General features: G+C 31.5%; 1 protein-coding gene across 8 annotated transcripts in view; it reads left to right on the top strand.

The window, feature by feature from the left end:
• The window catches only part of Ube3a (ubiquitin protein ligase E3A), a 189,842-nt gene that overhangs the window by 39,707 nt on the left and 137,354 nt on the right, over positions 1-12,781 (top strand). For 2 of the 8 annotated variants that reach the window (XM_077109182.1, XM_077109186.1), the window contains exon 3: positions 1,640-1,786. The exons of the other annotated variants lie outside the window; for them this stretch is intronic. In XM_077109182.1, coding sequence (XP_076965297.1) covers positions 1,734-1,786 — 53 coding nt within the window. In that variant the 5' untranslated portion in view covers positions 1,640-1,733. The remainder of the gene's footprint in view (positions 1-1,639; positions 1,787-12,781) is intronic. 8 annotated transcript variants of the gene reach the window in all.

A 12,781-nucleotide genomic window follows, 5' to 3' on the forward strand; every position in this document is an offset into this window, starting at 1 on the left:
CAGGTATTATCTTCTTGGAAATTGATCAGGATATTTTAAGTGTTCTTACCACAAAAATTTTATGTATATGAGGTATTGCATATATTAGCTGGATATAGCCATTCCACAATGTATTCATATTTCAAAACATGTTGTGCATGTGATAAATATATCCAATTCTCATTTGTCAACAAAATAAATGAATACAAAATTTTAAAAATGTCTCGTGTCTTTATGTCAATGATCATTCTATATGAGTGCAAATGAGGGTAGATGATAATGATCAGAGGTGGGTGTTTTAACATGTCTGGAATGAAAAAAGAGGTTAAAAAAAGCTGTTTCAACTTAAGGCAGATATTTTAAGGGACTATAATATTGGAATAGAACAGACACAGACCTTGACATTGAAGTCACTTTGCTAATGACTTAATATACATCAAATAGAACCTATCTGAGTTTAACAGCAGAACAGAGGAAAGTCATAAAGAATTCAGGTAGATTATATTAGTTTCAAGTTAGAAGTTTTTTGTTTTCTTTGCGGTGGGGGCATTGTTTGTTTTTAACAAGGGTATTAGAAGAATAATGGGGACTTAGGGGCTTTAGGAGTCTTTTCAAGCTCATATAAAAGTGTTGCAGGATAAGTACCTTTGTGAGGGAGCCAGGCTTTAGTGCGATGTAGTATGTTGAAGAGCCATTATATAAAGCATTTGAAGATGATGGACACCTTATAAGTGGGTTTTTAGAGATCTTGGAGGAATTTAGGAGAATGAATCAAGATTAAAGAATGGAGAGTATAGATGAAACTTCATTGGTAGTAAAAATCAAGGATGATGACATTGTGAGGCATGGTAAGCTGTTTGTTACAAGTTTGTGTATAAATCTCTGGTGTAAGTCCAGATTGTGTTAAGAAAGCTCTCATGCTTTTTAACTTAGAGTTAACAGCAAATTAGACCTACCATGATGTCTCAACAGAGCTATGGTCCTAGCCATAATATCATGGGAAAATAGCTCTTAAGCCTTCACATCTGCCACCATTTCTCAAGTTCCTATACCTGTAAAAACCATAACAGGCAGCACTTTAGTAAGGTGAGTAGGTCCAGTTTTGTTGTACCATAATATTGTATGTCTTAATTTATAAAATAACTAATGAAGGATTCTTGCTTTCCCCTAAGAATTAATGAGGGTAATTTATAAAAGACAACATTCCACATATATTGAAGCATGATTTTTAAATTTTTGTAGTACTTGGGTATACAAGTTGGATTTCGGTGTAACTCAATTATGTTTTAAATATACATTTAGAGAAGACTTTGAGTACATTTTAAATAGTGATTTTTATATACAGAGAGACCATGCCTGTTAAGGAATTCTTAATATTTCCTTGGAAGCAGAAAAGCATAGCAAAGATTTTTAACAGCTGGATACTATTTTGTAATTCAACCTAAAATTAGAAGTAATAGTAACCGAGATCTTTTTTGATCATATGTTTTTCTGAGTTTTGTTTAAACTTTGTAAGTATCTTGTGGTAGAGTCTTTTTATATGTATTTAGGCTTCTTGATATCTTAATGATTTCAAAGCAGTTTCTTAGTAACTTCAGATTTCTCATATTTGATAATTACTCCCTATACCCCATCTCTAACATTAAGGCTATATTTTCAGGTGTATTACTATAAATGGAGCAAGGGTAAATGTATCAAGTGATTTATGGCTCATTAAAGCAAGATTGTTTAAATAAATCCTCAGTTTACTCTAAATGTTGGAATGCCCCAGACCAGTCCTAAGGCCATCTTTATCCTTTCTCTCCAGGTAAGAGATTTATTATCTGTACTCTTACAACTTGCATATTTCCATTCCAACTCTGACTTACCCTCTGAACTGTAGATTTATTTATCCAGTAATTGGATGGTTACTTCTTAATGTTAACAACTAAAATACAAGTTTAGCAGTCTTTTACTTAAATAGATAGAGCTCTTGATTTTCATCGTCTCAAATCTAATTCTTTTACATTCTTCTGCCATCTCATTCAGTAGCAGTCTGCCCTCCATCCCTACTCCCTTTTAGTTAAAACCTTTGAAGTCTCTAGATTTCTGTCTCACATAGTTCAAAGGATTTATGAATACTGTTGTTTCTACCTTGAAGCATCTGTACTTTAACCCCTTGTTATCATTTCTACTTCTATTATCCTGATTAAAGCCCTTTGTCTTTTGCCAAAAAAAAAAAGACCAAAAAAAAAAAATGCCCCTTACATTGTATTCTTAATACCCAGACTGGTCTTTTTGAAATCTTAATTTGTTAAATTCCAAGTTTTCATTTCTATGAACATAATAAATATATAAATATTATTTCAAAGTTAACTCAAATGGTATGAATATTGATTAATTGAAGTTTTTATTGGTGTTACACATCTGGAAGAATGGGACAAAATGGGTTAAAACCCTTCAAAGTCTTTCCCCACCTCTCAAAGTAATACTTAGAAATCTATGTTGCTGTATTATTGGCTCCTTTTTACTTCTGTGACCTCTGTACTTCCGTTTTTCATCTCTGTCTATACTAGCTTTATGCTCTTGCCCACATATCTTTGTGTTCTCAAGGGTTATTTCTATTGTCTATGACCCTTCTCTTTGATGTCCACATGGTTTCCTTGTTTACTTCTTTCAGAGGTCTCTGTTTGAATGATGCTATATCAGAGAGCCCATGTTGTGGCTTCTGTAGTCCTCTTATATCTATTTTTCTTCACACAATTTAATGTCATTTGACAACTTTCATGTTGACTTTTTTGGTGTCTTTCTTCTTCATCATTAGAATGGAAGCCAAATGAGACAATAAATAGGTACTCAATATTTATTACATGAAAGAATGAAGATACTAATTTTATGTAAAAGGTTTCTGTCTTTTTAATTTCCTTGTGAAAACATAGGAATAATTTTTTAACATCAGTTTATATGCTAATAAACTGACTTATATTTTCATAGCTGTTGAATGTGGGGAATGCCATCCGACGTCTTGAACATTTGCCATATGGCAAGTTACTGTGTTCCATGCTACTCATGAATTCTCTCAAAGTAGATTTGGAGAGCTGAACCTTTTAATCGAGTTGACTGTGGAGAAAGAGTGTGGATGCTTTTAGTTTTACCATGAATTATAGGTGTGTTTTCATATATGTAAGCACTTATGGACTAACTAATATAAAAATATTTTCTGAAATAAAAATAGAAATCTCTTTAATCATGTACGTGGTTCTTCTGTTGCCATGATTTTTCTCATGTGGAGAAAATTTCCTGTGGAAAAAATCTCCTTGTCATATTCTTGTTCTGCAGATTGAGACTTTGTAGGTCTTTTGTATACTTACAGTATACCCCAGAAACTGGGAGATATTCTGACTTTTCTCTTCCCTTGAAGGTCATATAACTGGAAAAGATAGGGTTGATACTATTATCTGTCTAGACAGCATCAGAAGAGAACCTGAAGAATCTTTATTGAGGTTCTGTAATTTGCTAAGAACACAATAATAAATTACTGGGTTATGTGACTTAGGGTGCTTACCATTTAATAAATGGCAGTTATAAGATAAAAATGTAGTTTAGTGATAGAGTAAATATAGGTTGCTATGGGGAGCATACAAGAGGAATACCTAATTATCTTAGAAGTGATTATCTAAGCTGAAACCTCCAGCTTGATTGGGGATAACTAAGACCATAGTCCTCAAGACAGGAGGAATAACTTCTAAGATCTGAATCAAGGAAGACATCAGAAGAGGTACACTGAATGGCCTTTTCAGTATTGATGTATGGCAGGATGAGGTGATGGGAGGAGGTGTGAAAAATGTAGCCATAAGTAGAAAGCCACAATTAGATTGTGAAAGATCTTGCAACAGTAAAGTTTTTGGTTCTCTCCTGACACACAGGGAGTCACTGAAATGTACTGGGCATATTAATGACATGAGTCATAGTCTATCCACTTTTCTACTGTATAATGCATCATATTGACTAGTACCATCTGCTATAAATAAAGGAAAACATACTTTTAGTAGGGATGGTTGAGAGAATGACTACCTTGCTCTATTCTCCCCAAAATAATAAGAGCAGAACTTAGGATTCATGAAGTATCTAATGGACATACATTGTTAATTAAATCTTGATGAATGTTCTTTTTGTTAGCATATAAGCTTTGAACCCTGTTGCACATACCAGAAGCCTGGGCCTTATCTTTAGTTCCCTTATTGTGGATTACATTGTTTGGCATAGCATAATCTCTACAAACCATGTCTTTTAATTATTTCTTATGTAATTTTCTTCATCCTCATTCTTGTTGGTACTTCCTTCTTGGCCTGTAACATCTTCAGTATTCACTAACTTACCAGATTGCCTATATTCAGTTTTGTGCATTTTGGTCTTAGTTTAGATTGTGGAATTATTGTAAAAGCAAATTCTTTAGACACTTATCTGCTTAAAATCTATTAGTGACCAACTTATTCGTTCATGTATAGTGATTTATGAATCCTGGGAATTTCTGGCAATATAAAACATGCATTTTTTTTCTTATCTGTGTCCATACTTTTATTTTTGTGTTTATTTTATAACAAAGTTAATTTACATGGAGAAAACAGAAGTTATATAAGCTGTTGAAGTGTTTAGGATACCATCATGTTTTTCTCTTTTTTTAAAAAATTTTTTATTAGTATGAAACATCCATTTTTATGGGGGGCATGTCATTAAATTTTACTCTTGATGTTGGCTAAAATTAGAATTTTGTATCATGAATATGAGATTTTCATTGAACTCTCTAGGTTTTTCTTGTAATACCATTTTTTTTTAGGTCCCTCTTACCACTTTTTTTTTTTTCTGTCTTAAGCATTCTTTGTATCTTTTAATCATTGGCTCTCCAGTCACCTTTAGAATTTGTTTCTACTAATTTACCTCTTTATATTGTCATACCTCTCTCTGTAGGCATCTTAATGATCTCTAGAACTTTCTCCTCTTATAAAGCAACTGAAACTATATCCGTTGAATAACTACTTCCATTTTTCCTCTTCTCCTAATCCATTGGCAAATGCCATTTTACTTTCTGTAAATAAATTTCTTTGAGATACTTCATGGAGTATTTGTCTTGTTGTGGATTACCTTGTTTGGCATAGCATAATGTCCCCAAACTTCATTCAAGTTATAGAAAGAATATTACAGAATTTTCAATTTAAAAGCTGAATAAATTGCATTGTATGTATATTCTACACTTTCTTTCTCCATTTATTGATAGACATTCCATTTCTTGGCTATTATAAATAATGCTACAATAAATATGAGTGTACAGATATCTTTCTGGGATCCTATTTTAAATTTATTTAAAAAAAAATATATATATATATAACCAGCAGTAGGACTACTGGATCATATGGTAATTCTATCTCTTTTTAAGACTTTTTTTTTAAAAAAAAAAAAACAGTAGTTTTAGGTTCACAGCAAAATTGAGCAAACTTTCCCACATATCCACTGTCCCCTAAACATATGTAAATTTCCCCCTTATCCAGTTTTCCAACAGAGCGATATACATGTTAAAATGCATGAACTTCAATTGACATATAGTATTCACTCAAAGTCTGTAATTTACATTAGGATTTGTTCTAAGAGCACTAAGAGTAATGGCTCATACCCATCATCATAGTATCGTACATAATATATTTGTTGTCCTAAAAATCCTGTATTCAGTTTATCAATCCCTCTCCCAAAATCCTGGCAGCAACTGATTTTTTGCTGTTTCCTTAGTTTTATCTTTCCCAGAATGTTATATTTACGCAGCCTTTTCAGTTTTGTTTCTTTTACTTTTGTGCACTTAAGTTTCTCCTAGGACTTTCTCGATGACTTTTTAGTACTAGGTAATATTCTGGTTTTTGGTTGTATCACAGTTTAGTCATTGACTTACTGAAGGACATCTCGCTTGTTTCCAAGTTTTAGCAATTAAAATAAAGGGTCCTAGTTTCACTCAATATATGGATATCCAATTTTCCCAGCACCATTTGTTTAAAAGACTATTTTTTCACCAACTGTATCTGGGTTTGTGTCTGTGTCTTCTAGACTATGATATTGGTCAACATGTGAGTTTATGCTAGTACCACACAGTTTTTGTTACTATAGCTCTAAAGTATAATTTGAAGATTGGAATTATGATGCCTTCTTCATTGCTTTTACTACTCAAAATTGCTTTGGCTATTCTGGTTCTTCTTTCAAATTAATCTTAGGGTTTTTTTCCCCCGCCCCCTGTTAAGAATGTTATTGGTGTTTTGGTGGGCACTGCATTGAGTCTATGTATTGCCTTTGACAGTATTAATTCTGTCTATCCCTAATATGGGAGATATTTCTATCTTCTAGTATACTCTGTAATTCTTTCTTCAATATTTTATCATTTTTATTGTAGAGATCTATCACCTGTTTTTAGATTTATTCATTCATATATATATAAATATGCAGACATTTATTCATGCATTTATTTATTAAAACTACTGTGAAGGAGTTTTTCTAATTTTTTTCAGCAGTTTCATTATTGCTGTATTTAAAAGGTGTTGATTTATTATGATGATTTTTATGGTCTAAGGCTTTGCTGTATTTATTTCCAAAACTTGAGAAGTCTTCAGGTATTGGATCATATCTGTGAACAGTGCCAAATTGACTTCTTCCTTTCCTCTTTATATACGTTGTATTTCTTTCTTATGTAATTGCTGTGGCTGAGATTTCAAGATCTCCTTGTTTGTGATTTTAGAGGAAATGCTTTCAGGTTTCCCCCATTTAGTATGATGTTTATTTTGGGTTTATCATTTATATTCTTCAAGATGTTAAGTTCCTTCTGTCCTTAATTTCTTCAATGCTTCTAAAATGAATTGGTGCTGAATTTTGTCAAAGGCCTTTTCTGTATCTAATTAGGTGATCATGTGATTTTTGTCCTTCCTTCCATTTATGTAATGAAGTTTATTGTTTTGCCTGTGCTGACTTGATCATGAAGTATAAGCTTCTTAATGTGTTTTTGAAGAAGAATTACTCCTATTTTATTATGGACTTTTGCATCTGTGTTCAACAGGGATATTGTTCTGTAGTTCTCTTTCCGTCATGTGCCTTTATCTGGTTTTGGTAGAAGGTTGATATCTTCATACAATGATTTGAAAATGTTTTCCCTTATCTATTTCTGTGTCCCCTAATTTGAGGATCACTGACATTGTTTGTTCTTTAAAGGACTGGTAGAATTCAGCTAGGCATTTTAAAAAATATTTATATTTTAGTTGTAATTGAACACAATATCTTTATTTTATTTATTTATGTGGTGCTGAGGATGGAATCCAGGGCCTGTCACACGCAAGGCGAGCGCTCTACCGCTGAGCCACAACCCCAGCCCCTAGTCTCATTGTTTTTTGCTGTCCTGTTCAGGTTTTCTTTATCTTTTTGGTTCAATTTTGATAGGTCATATGTATATAGGAATCAGTCTACTCCTTCTAGATTTTCTAGCTTTCAGAGTAGTCTTAATGATCCTCTGGAATTCAGAGATGTTTATGGTAATATCTTTTTTGCATTTCTAATGTCATTAATTTGGGTCTTCTCTTTGTTTCTGAGGTTAGTTGGTTTATCATTCTTATCTTTTGAAAGAACTATTTCATTAATTTTGGCTCTGACCTTAATTATTTTCTTTATTCTACTGGTTTTGGAAAGGCTTTATTGTTGTTTTTCAAGAATCTTGAAATGTATAATTGTTGTTGGGGATTTATTTATTTATTTATTTATTCATTCATTCATTCAGATTTTAATGTAGGCACTCATAGCTGTAAGTTTACCCGAGAGCTCCCTTCATTGTGTCCCAGAGATTCTAATGTTATATCTCCATTATATTTTGAGTCTAAGAATTTTTAATTTTACCTTTCATTTTATTATATTATCCATTCATTGTAAAAAACATATTGTTCATTCTCATTTATTTTCTGTGTAATTTCTATGATTTTTCTTGGTTTTAATTTCCAGTTTCATTCGAGTATGGTCTGATAAGATGGCTGAGATAATATCAGGGTTTTTATTGTTTTTGTTTTTTGTACTTACTATGATTTACTTTCTTTCCTAAAATATGATCTGTTTTAGAGATTATACCTTGTGCAGTTGAGAAGAAAGTGAATTTTGGGTTATTCTATAGATGTCTTTTAGGAACATTTGATTTATAGTATTTTTTAGGTTTGAGACTCATTTTGCGTTTGCGTCTAGATGACCTATCTTGGTAAGAGACCAAGCAACATATATTTGGGTCTTGTTTTTTAATCCATTCTGGTTCTTTTTAAATTAGATTTGGGGCAGTTTATATTCAGTGTTATTATAGAGAGGTTTTTATTATTATCTGCAACTTTTGTTTATTTCTGAACTTATGATCTTAATTCTTATTTGGTAGCTACTCTTTTCATGAAATTGATACATTTGTAGGCACTGAAGTTTGTTTTTTTAATTTCTTCTGCATGTAGTATTCTTCTAAGTATTTTCTTTAGTGTTGACTTAATAATCATGAATTCTTTTAGTTTTTGAGTATCTTGGAAGACTTAGTTTTCCTTCTAATTTGTTGAGTTTGTGGTCATGAAGGCATTTTTTTTTTTTTTTTGTCTTGTCTCCCAAGTAGTGGAAATATATAACCCAGGACTTCATATATGGTGAGCAAGCAGTCTACCACTGAGGTACATCCCTAGCCCTTTTAAATTTTATTTTGAGAGAGTGTCTAAGTTTTTCCCAGTCTGTCCTTGAACTTGTGGGCCTCTTGCCTCAGTCTCCCAAGTAACTGGAATTATATGCATGTGTTATTGCACCAGGCTGGAATATTGAATTTCATTGAAGCTTTTTCTGCATCTGTGGAGATGGTTTTATCCTTTTTTCTGCATCTGTGGAGATGGTTTTATCCTTCATTCTGCAAATGTATTGTTTGTTGATTTGCATATGTTGAACTTTTCATGCAGCTCTGGGGTTAATCTCATTTTATCATTTTAACCTTTTTAATGTGCTTTGATTCCACTGTAATTGATATTGGCCTATGATTTTTTTCCTTTTAAATTGATCTTGTCTGCTTTTGTTATCAGAGTAATTTTGTAGAATGAATTTGGAATATTTCCCTGCTTATAAATTTTTTGGAGTATTTTGATTAGGATTAGTTTTTAGAAAATGCATTAAGCAATAAAGCCACCTTAGTCATGGGCTTTTGTTTTTTGGTCAACTTTTTATTTCTGACTTAGTTTCTTTGCTTGTTATTGATATGTTTAGGTATTCTGTTTTCTGTAGTTCAGACTTCATAGCTTGTGTCTGTAGAAATTTATCCATTTCTTCTTGATTTTCCAATTTGTTGATTTACATTAGTTAACAATAAGCCTAATAATCTTTCTGTGGTATTAGTTATGTCTTTTTTCTTCTGATTTATTTGATTCTTTGTTTTCACCAAACTAGCTGAAGGTTTCTTGATTTTATTTGTCCTTTGAAAAAGCTACTTTTGGTTTCCTTAATTTTTATTGTGTTGCCTGCCTTTGTTTTATTTATTTCTGCTCTGATCCTTATTTCTTTGTTTCATGGATTTTGCTTCATTTATTTTTGCTTTTCTTGTTCCTTTAATTGATTGTCGTAGGTTTGAAATCTTCTATTCAGATGTAGGCCCTTATTATGAGAAATCCCCCTCCTAGAATTGTTTTTGCTGTATCCCATAGATTTTGATATGATTGTTTTCATTTTTAAGTATTCTTTTATTTTCCCTTTTAATTTCTTCATTGACCCATTAGTCAGGAGTATGTTGTTTAATTTACATGTATTTTTATCATTCCCACAGTTACTGTTGTTGATTTCTAGTTTTATTTCAATGTGGTTAGAGAAGATATATGCTTTAATTTCACTTTTTTTTTTTTCATTTGTTGAGATCTGTTTTGTGGACTAATGTATGGACTTATCTTGGTATATGTCTCATATGCTGATGAGAAGAATGCATATTCTGCCGCTGTTGTAGCAGTCTGTAAATTTTCTTTTTTAGGATAATTTAAGTCTGATGTTTCCTTGTTGAATTTATATGTGCATAATCTGTATGTGGATGAAAGTGTCATGAAAATCTCTAACCGTTATGGTAGGTAGTATGGTCTGTCTTCCCCTTTAGATATGATATTTGCTTTATATATTGAGTGGTCTGAGAATTAGTACATAAATGTTCATAGTAGTTATATTCTCTTGATGAATTTATCCCCCTTATATCCTTATATAATGACTATCTCTCTTTTTAAAATTTTTAATTGACATGTAAAAATTGTACATATTTATGGGTATCGTATAATTTTTCAGTACATGTATACACTGTGTAATGTTCAAATCAAGGTAAATATATGTATCTCCTCAAACATTTATTATTTGTATATGGTGAAAACATTTAAATTCTTCTTTCAAAAAGTATATACTGTTTTATAATTATCTACTGGTATCCTAAAGTGTAGTAGAAATTATTTTTCTAACCTTTTGATCAACTTTCCTTCATTCCTCCCTCTACTCCCCCCAGACTCTGAGAACTACTATTCTATTGTCAATTTCTAGATCAACTTCTTTGTATTTCATAGGTGAATGAGATTATGTGATATTTGTCTTTCTGTGCCTGGCTTATTTCACTTCACATAATGATTCCATATATGTTGTTGGAATGCCACATTTCATTCTTTTTGTAGTTTATAATATTCTATTTTATATTTGTACTACATTTTCTTTATCTGTTCATTCATAGATGAAAACTTAGTTTAACTCCATATTCGTAGCTATTGGGAATAGCCCTGGAATAAACATGGGATGTTTCTTCAATAGTCTAATTTTATTTCCTTTGCATATATATCTAGGAATGAGATTAATGGATTATATGATAGTTCAGTTTCATATTTTGAGGAACTTCCTTAATACTTTTCATGATTCCTGTACTAATTTCCACCACTAGTATGTAAGGGTTCTCTTTCTTGACCACATTCTTTCTAGCATTTGTAATCTGTTTTCTATTTGTTAGTCATAGTTCTAACTTAGTTGATATCTCATTATAGTTTTGATTTGTATTCCCTTATAATTAGTGATACTGAACAGTTTAAAAAATGTACTTATTGGCTATTTGTTTCGTTTGTCTATTGTGTCTATTTTGGTCTGTTGATCATTAAAAACATTTTTAGGGGGTTATTGGTTTTTTTGAATTCCTTATAATGTCTGGATCTTAGCCCCTTCACAGGTACTCACTTACAGATATTTTCCACCATCATGCAGGTCATTTTTTCACATTGTTGTTTCCTTTGTTATACAGAAGCTCTTCAGTTTGATGTAATTCTGTTTGTGTTTGCTTTTGTTTTCTGTGCTTTTGCGTTCTTATCCAAAAAATTCTCTCCCATTCCAATGTTTGAAACTTTTAACTTATTTTTCATTGAGTAGTTTTATGGCTTGTAGTTGTTTTTAATTCAGTGAGTTGATTTTTATATATGATAATAGAGTTAGCATCTAATTTCATTCTTCTTTATGTGAATATCCTGTTTTCTTAGTAGTACCATTTATTGTAAACAATGTCCCCTCTCAAATACATGTTCTTAGCACTTTAACAGAAGTTTAGTTGGCTGTAGGCGTGTGGGTTTAATTTTAGGCTCCTTTTTAAGTTCTCTTGTTCTATGTATTTGTTTTTATGCCTATATCATGCCCTTTTGATTTCTGTTTCTTTGTAGTCTTGGTAAGGACTTTCAGTACAATGTTGACTACGAGTAGTGAGAAGGCATTCTTGTATTGTTCTTGGTTCTAAAAGAAAAGCTTTCAGTTTTTCTCTATTAAGTATGAAGATAAGCAGTTGATTTTTCATATAAAGTCTTTATTGTGTTGAGGTACATTCCTTAGATACTGAATTTGTGGAATTTGTATTATAAAAGGATATTGATGTTTCATAATATTTTTCTGTATCTGTTGATATGATCCCATGGTTTTATCCTTTATTCTGTTGATATGGTAAATCACATTTATTGATGGGCACATGTTAGATTATTCTTACATCCTGGGGTGAATCTCTTATATTGAATAATCTTTTAAATGTGATGTTGGATTTGGTTTGCTAATGTGATGTTAAGGAGTTGTATGTGAAGGATATTGGCCTCTAGCCTTTTTCTTGTGTCCTTCTCTGATTTTGGCATCAAGGTAACTCTGGCCTCATAGAAGAGCTTGAATGAATTTCTTTCTCCCTCTTTCATTTTTTCTGAATGATTTCAGCATTGGTATTAATAATTTTAAAAATGATAATATTCAGCCATGGCTCTTGTTTGGTAGGAGGCTTTTTTTTTTCTTAACACTACCGATTGTCTCATTATTCGTCTATTTACGTATTCTGTTTCTTCATGATTCAATCATTGTAAAATGATGTGTCCACATACTTGCCTATTCTTCATTATTAAATTTTTGAACTGCTACTCATCATAATCTAATGAATAAGCCTTTGTATTTCTGTGGTTTCAATGTTAAAGTCTCATTTTTCTGATTTTATTTACTTTAGATTTCTCTTAGTGTAACTAAAGATTTATCCTTTATGTACATATGTTTTCTTTAATAAAACCAATTTTCATTATACTGATACAGTGTTTTATGTCTGGATTTCCTTTATTTATATTCTTTATATTTTTACTTCTAGTTTTGGGTATAGAACTTGTTTTTGTCATTCTTCGAGGTGCAGTAGTATGTTATTTTATTTGAGATCTTTACGGTTTCTTCCTCTATATCTTGTTTTAATATTAGTGCATTGTAGTTGTACATAATAAATTTTATTTTGACATAA

This window comes from Callospermophilus lateralis, chromosome 3 (genome assembly GCF_048772815.1).
Source record: "Callospermophilus lateralis isolate mCalLat2 chromosome 3, mCalLat2.hap1, whole genome shotgun sequence".
NCBI classification, from domain to species: domain Eukaryota; kingdom Metazoa; phylum Chordata; class Mammalia; order Rodentia; family Sciuridae; genus Callospermophilus; species Callospermophilus lateralis.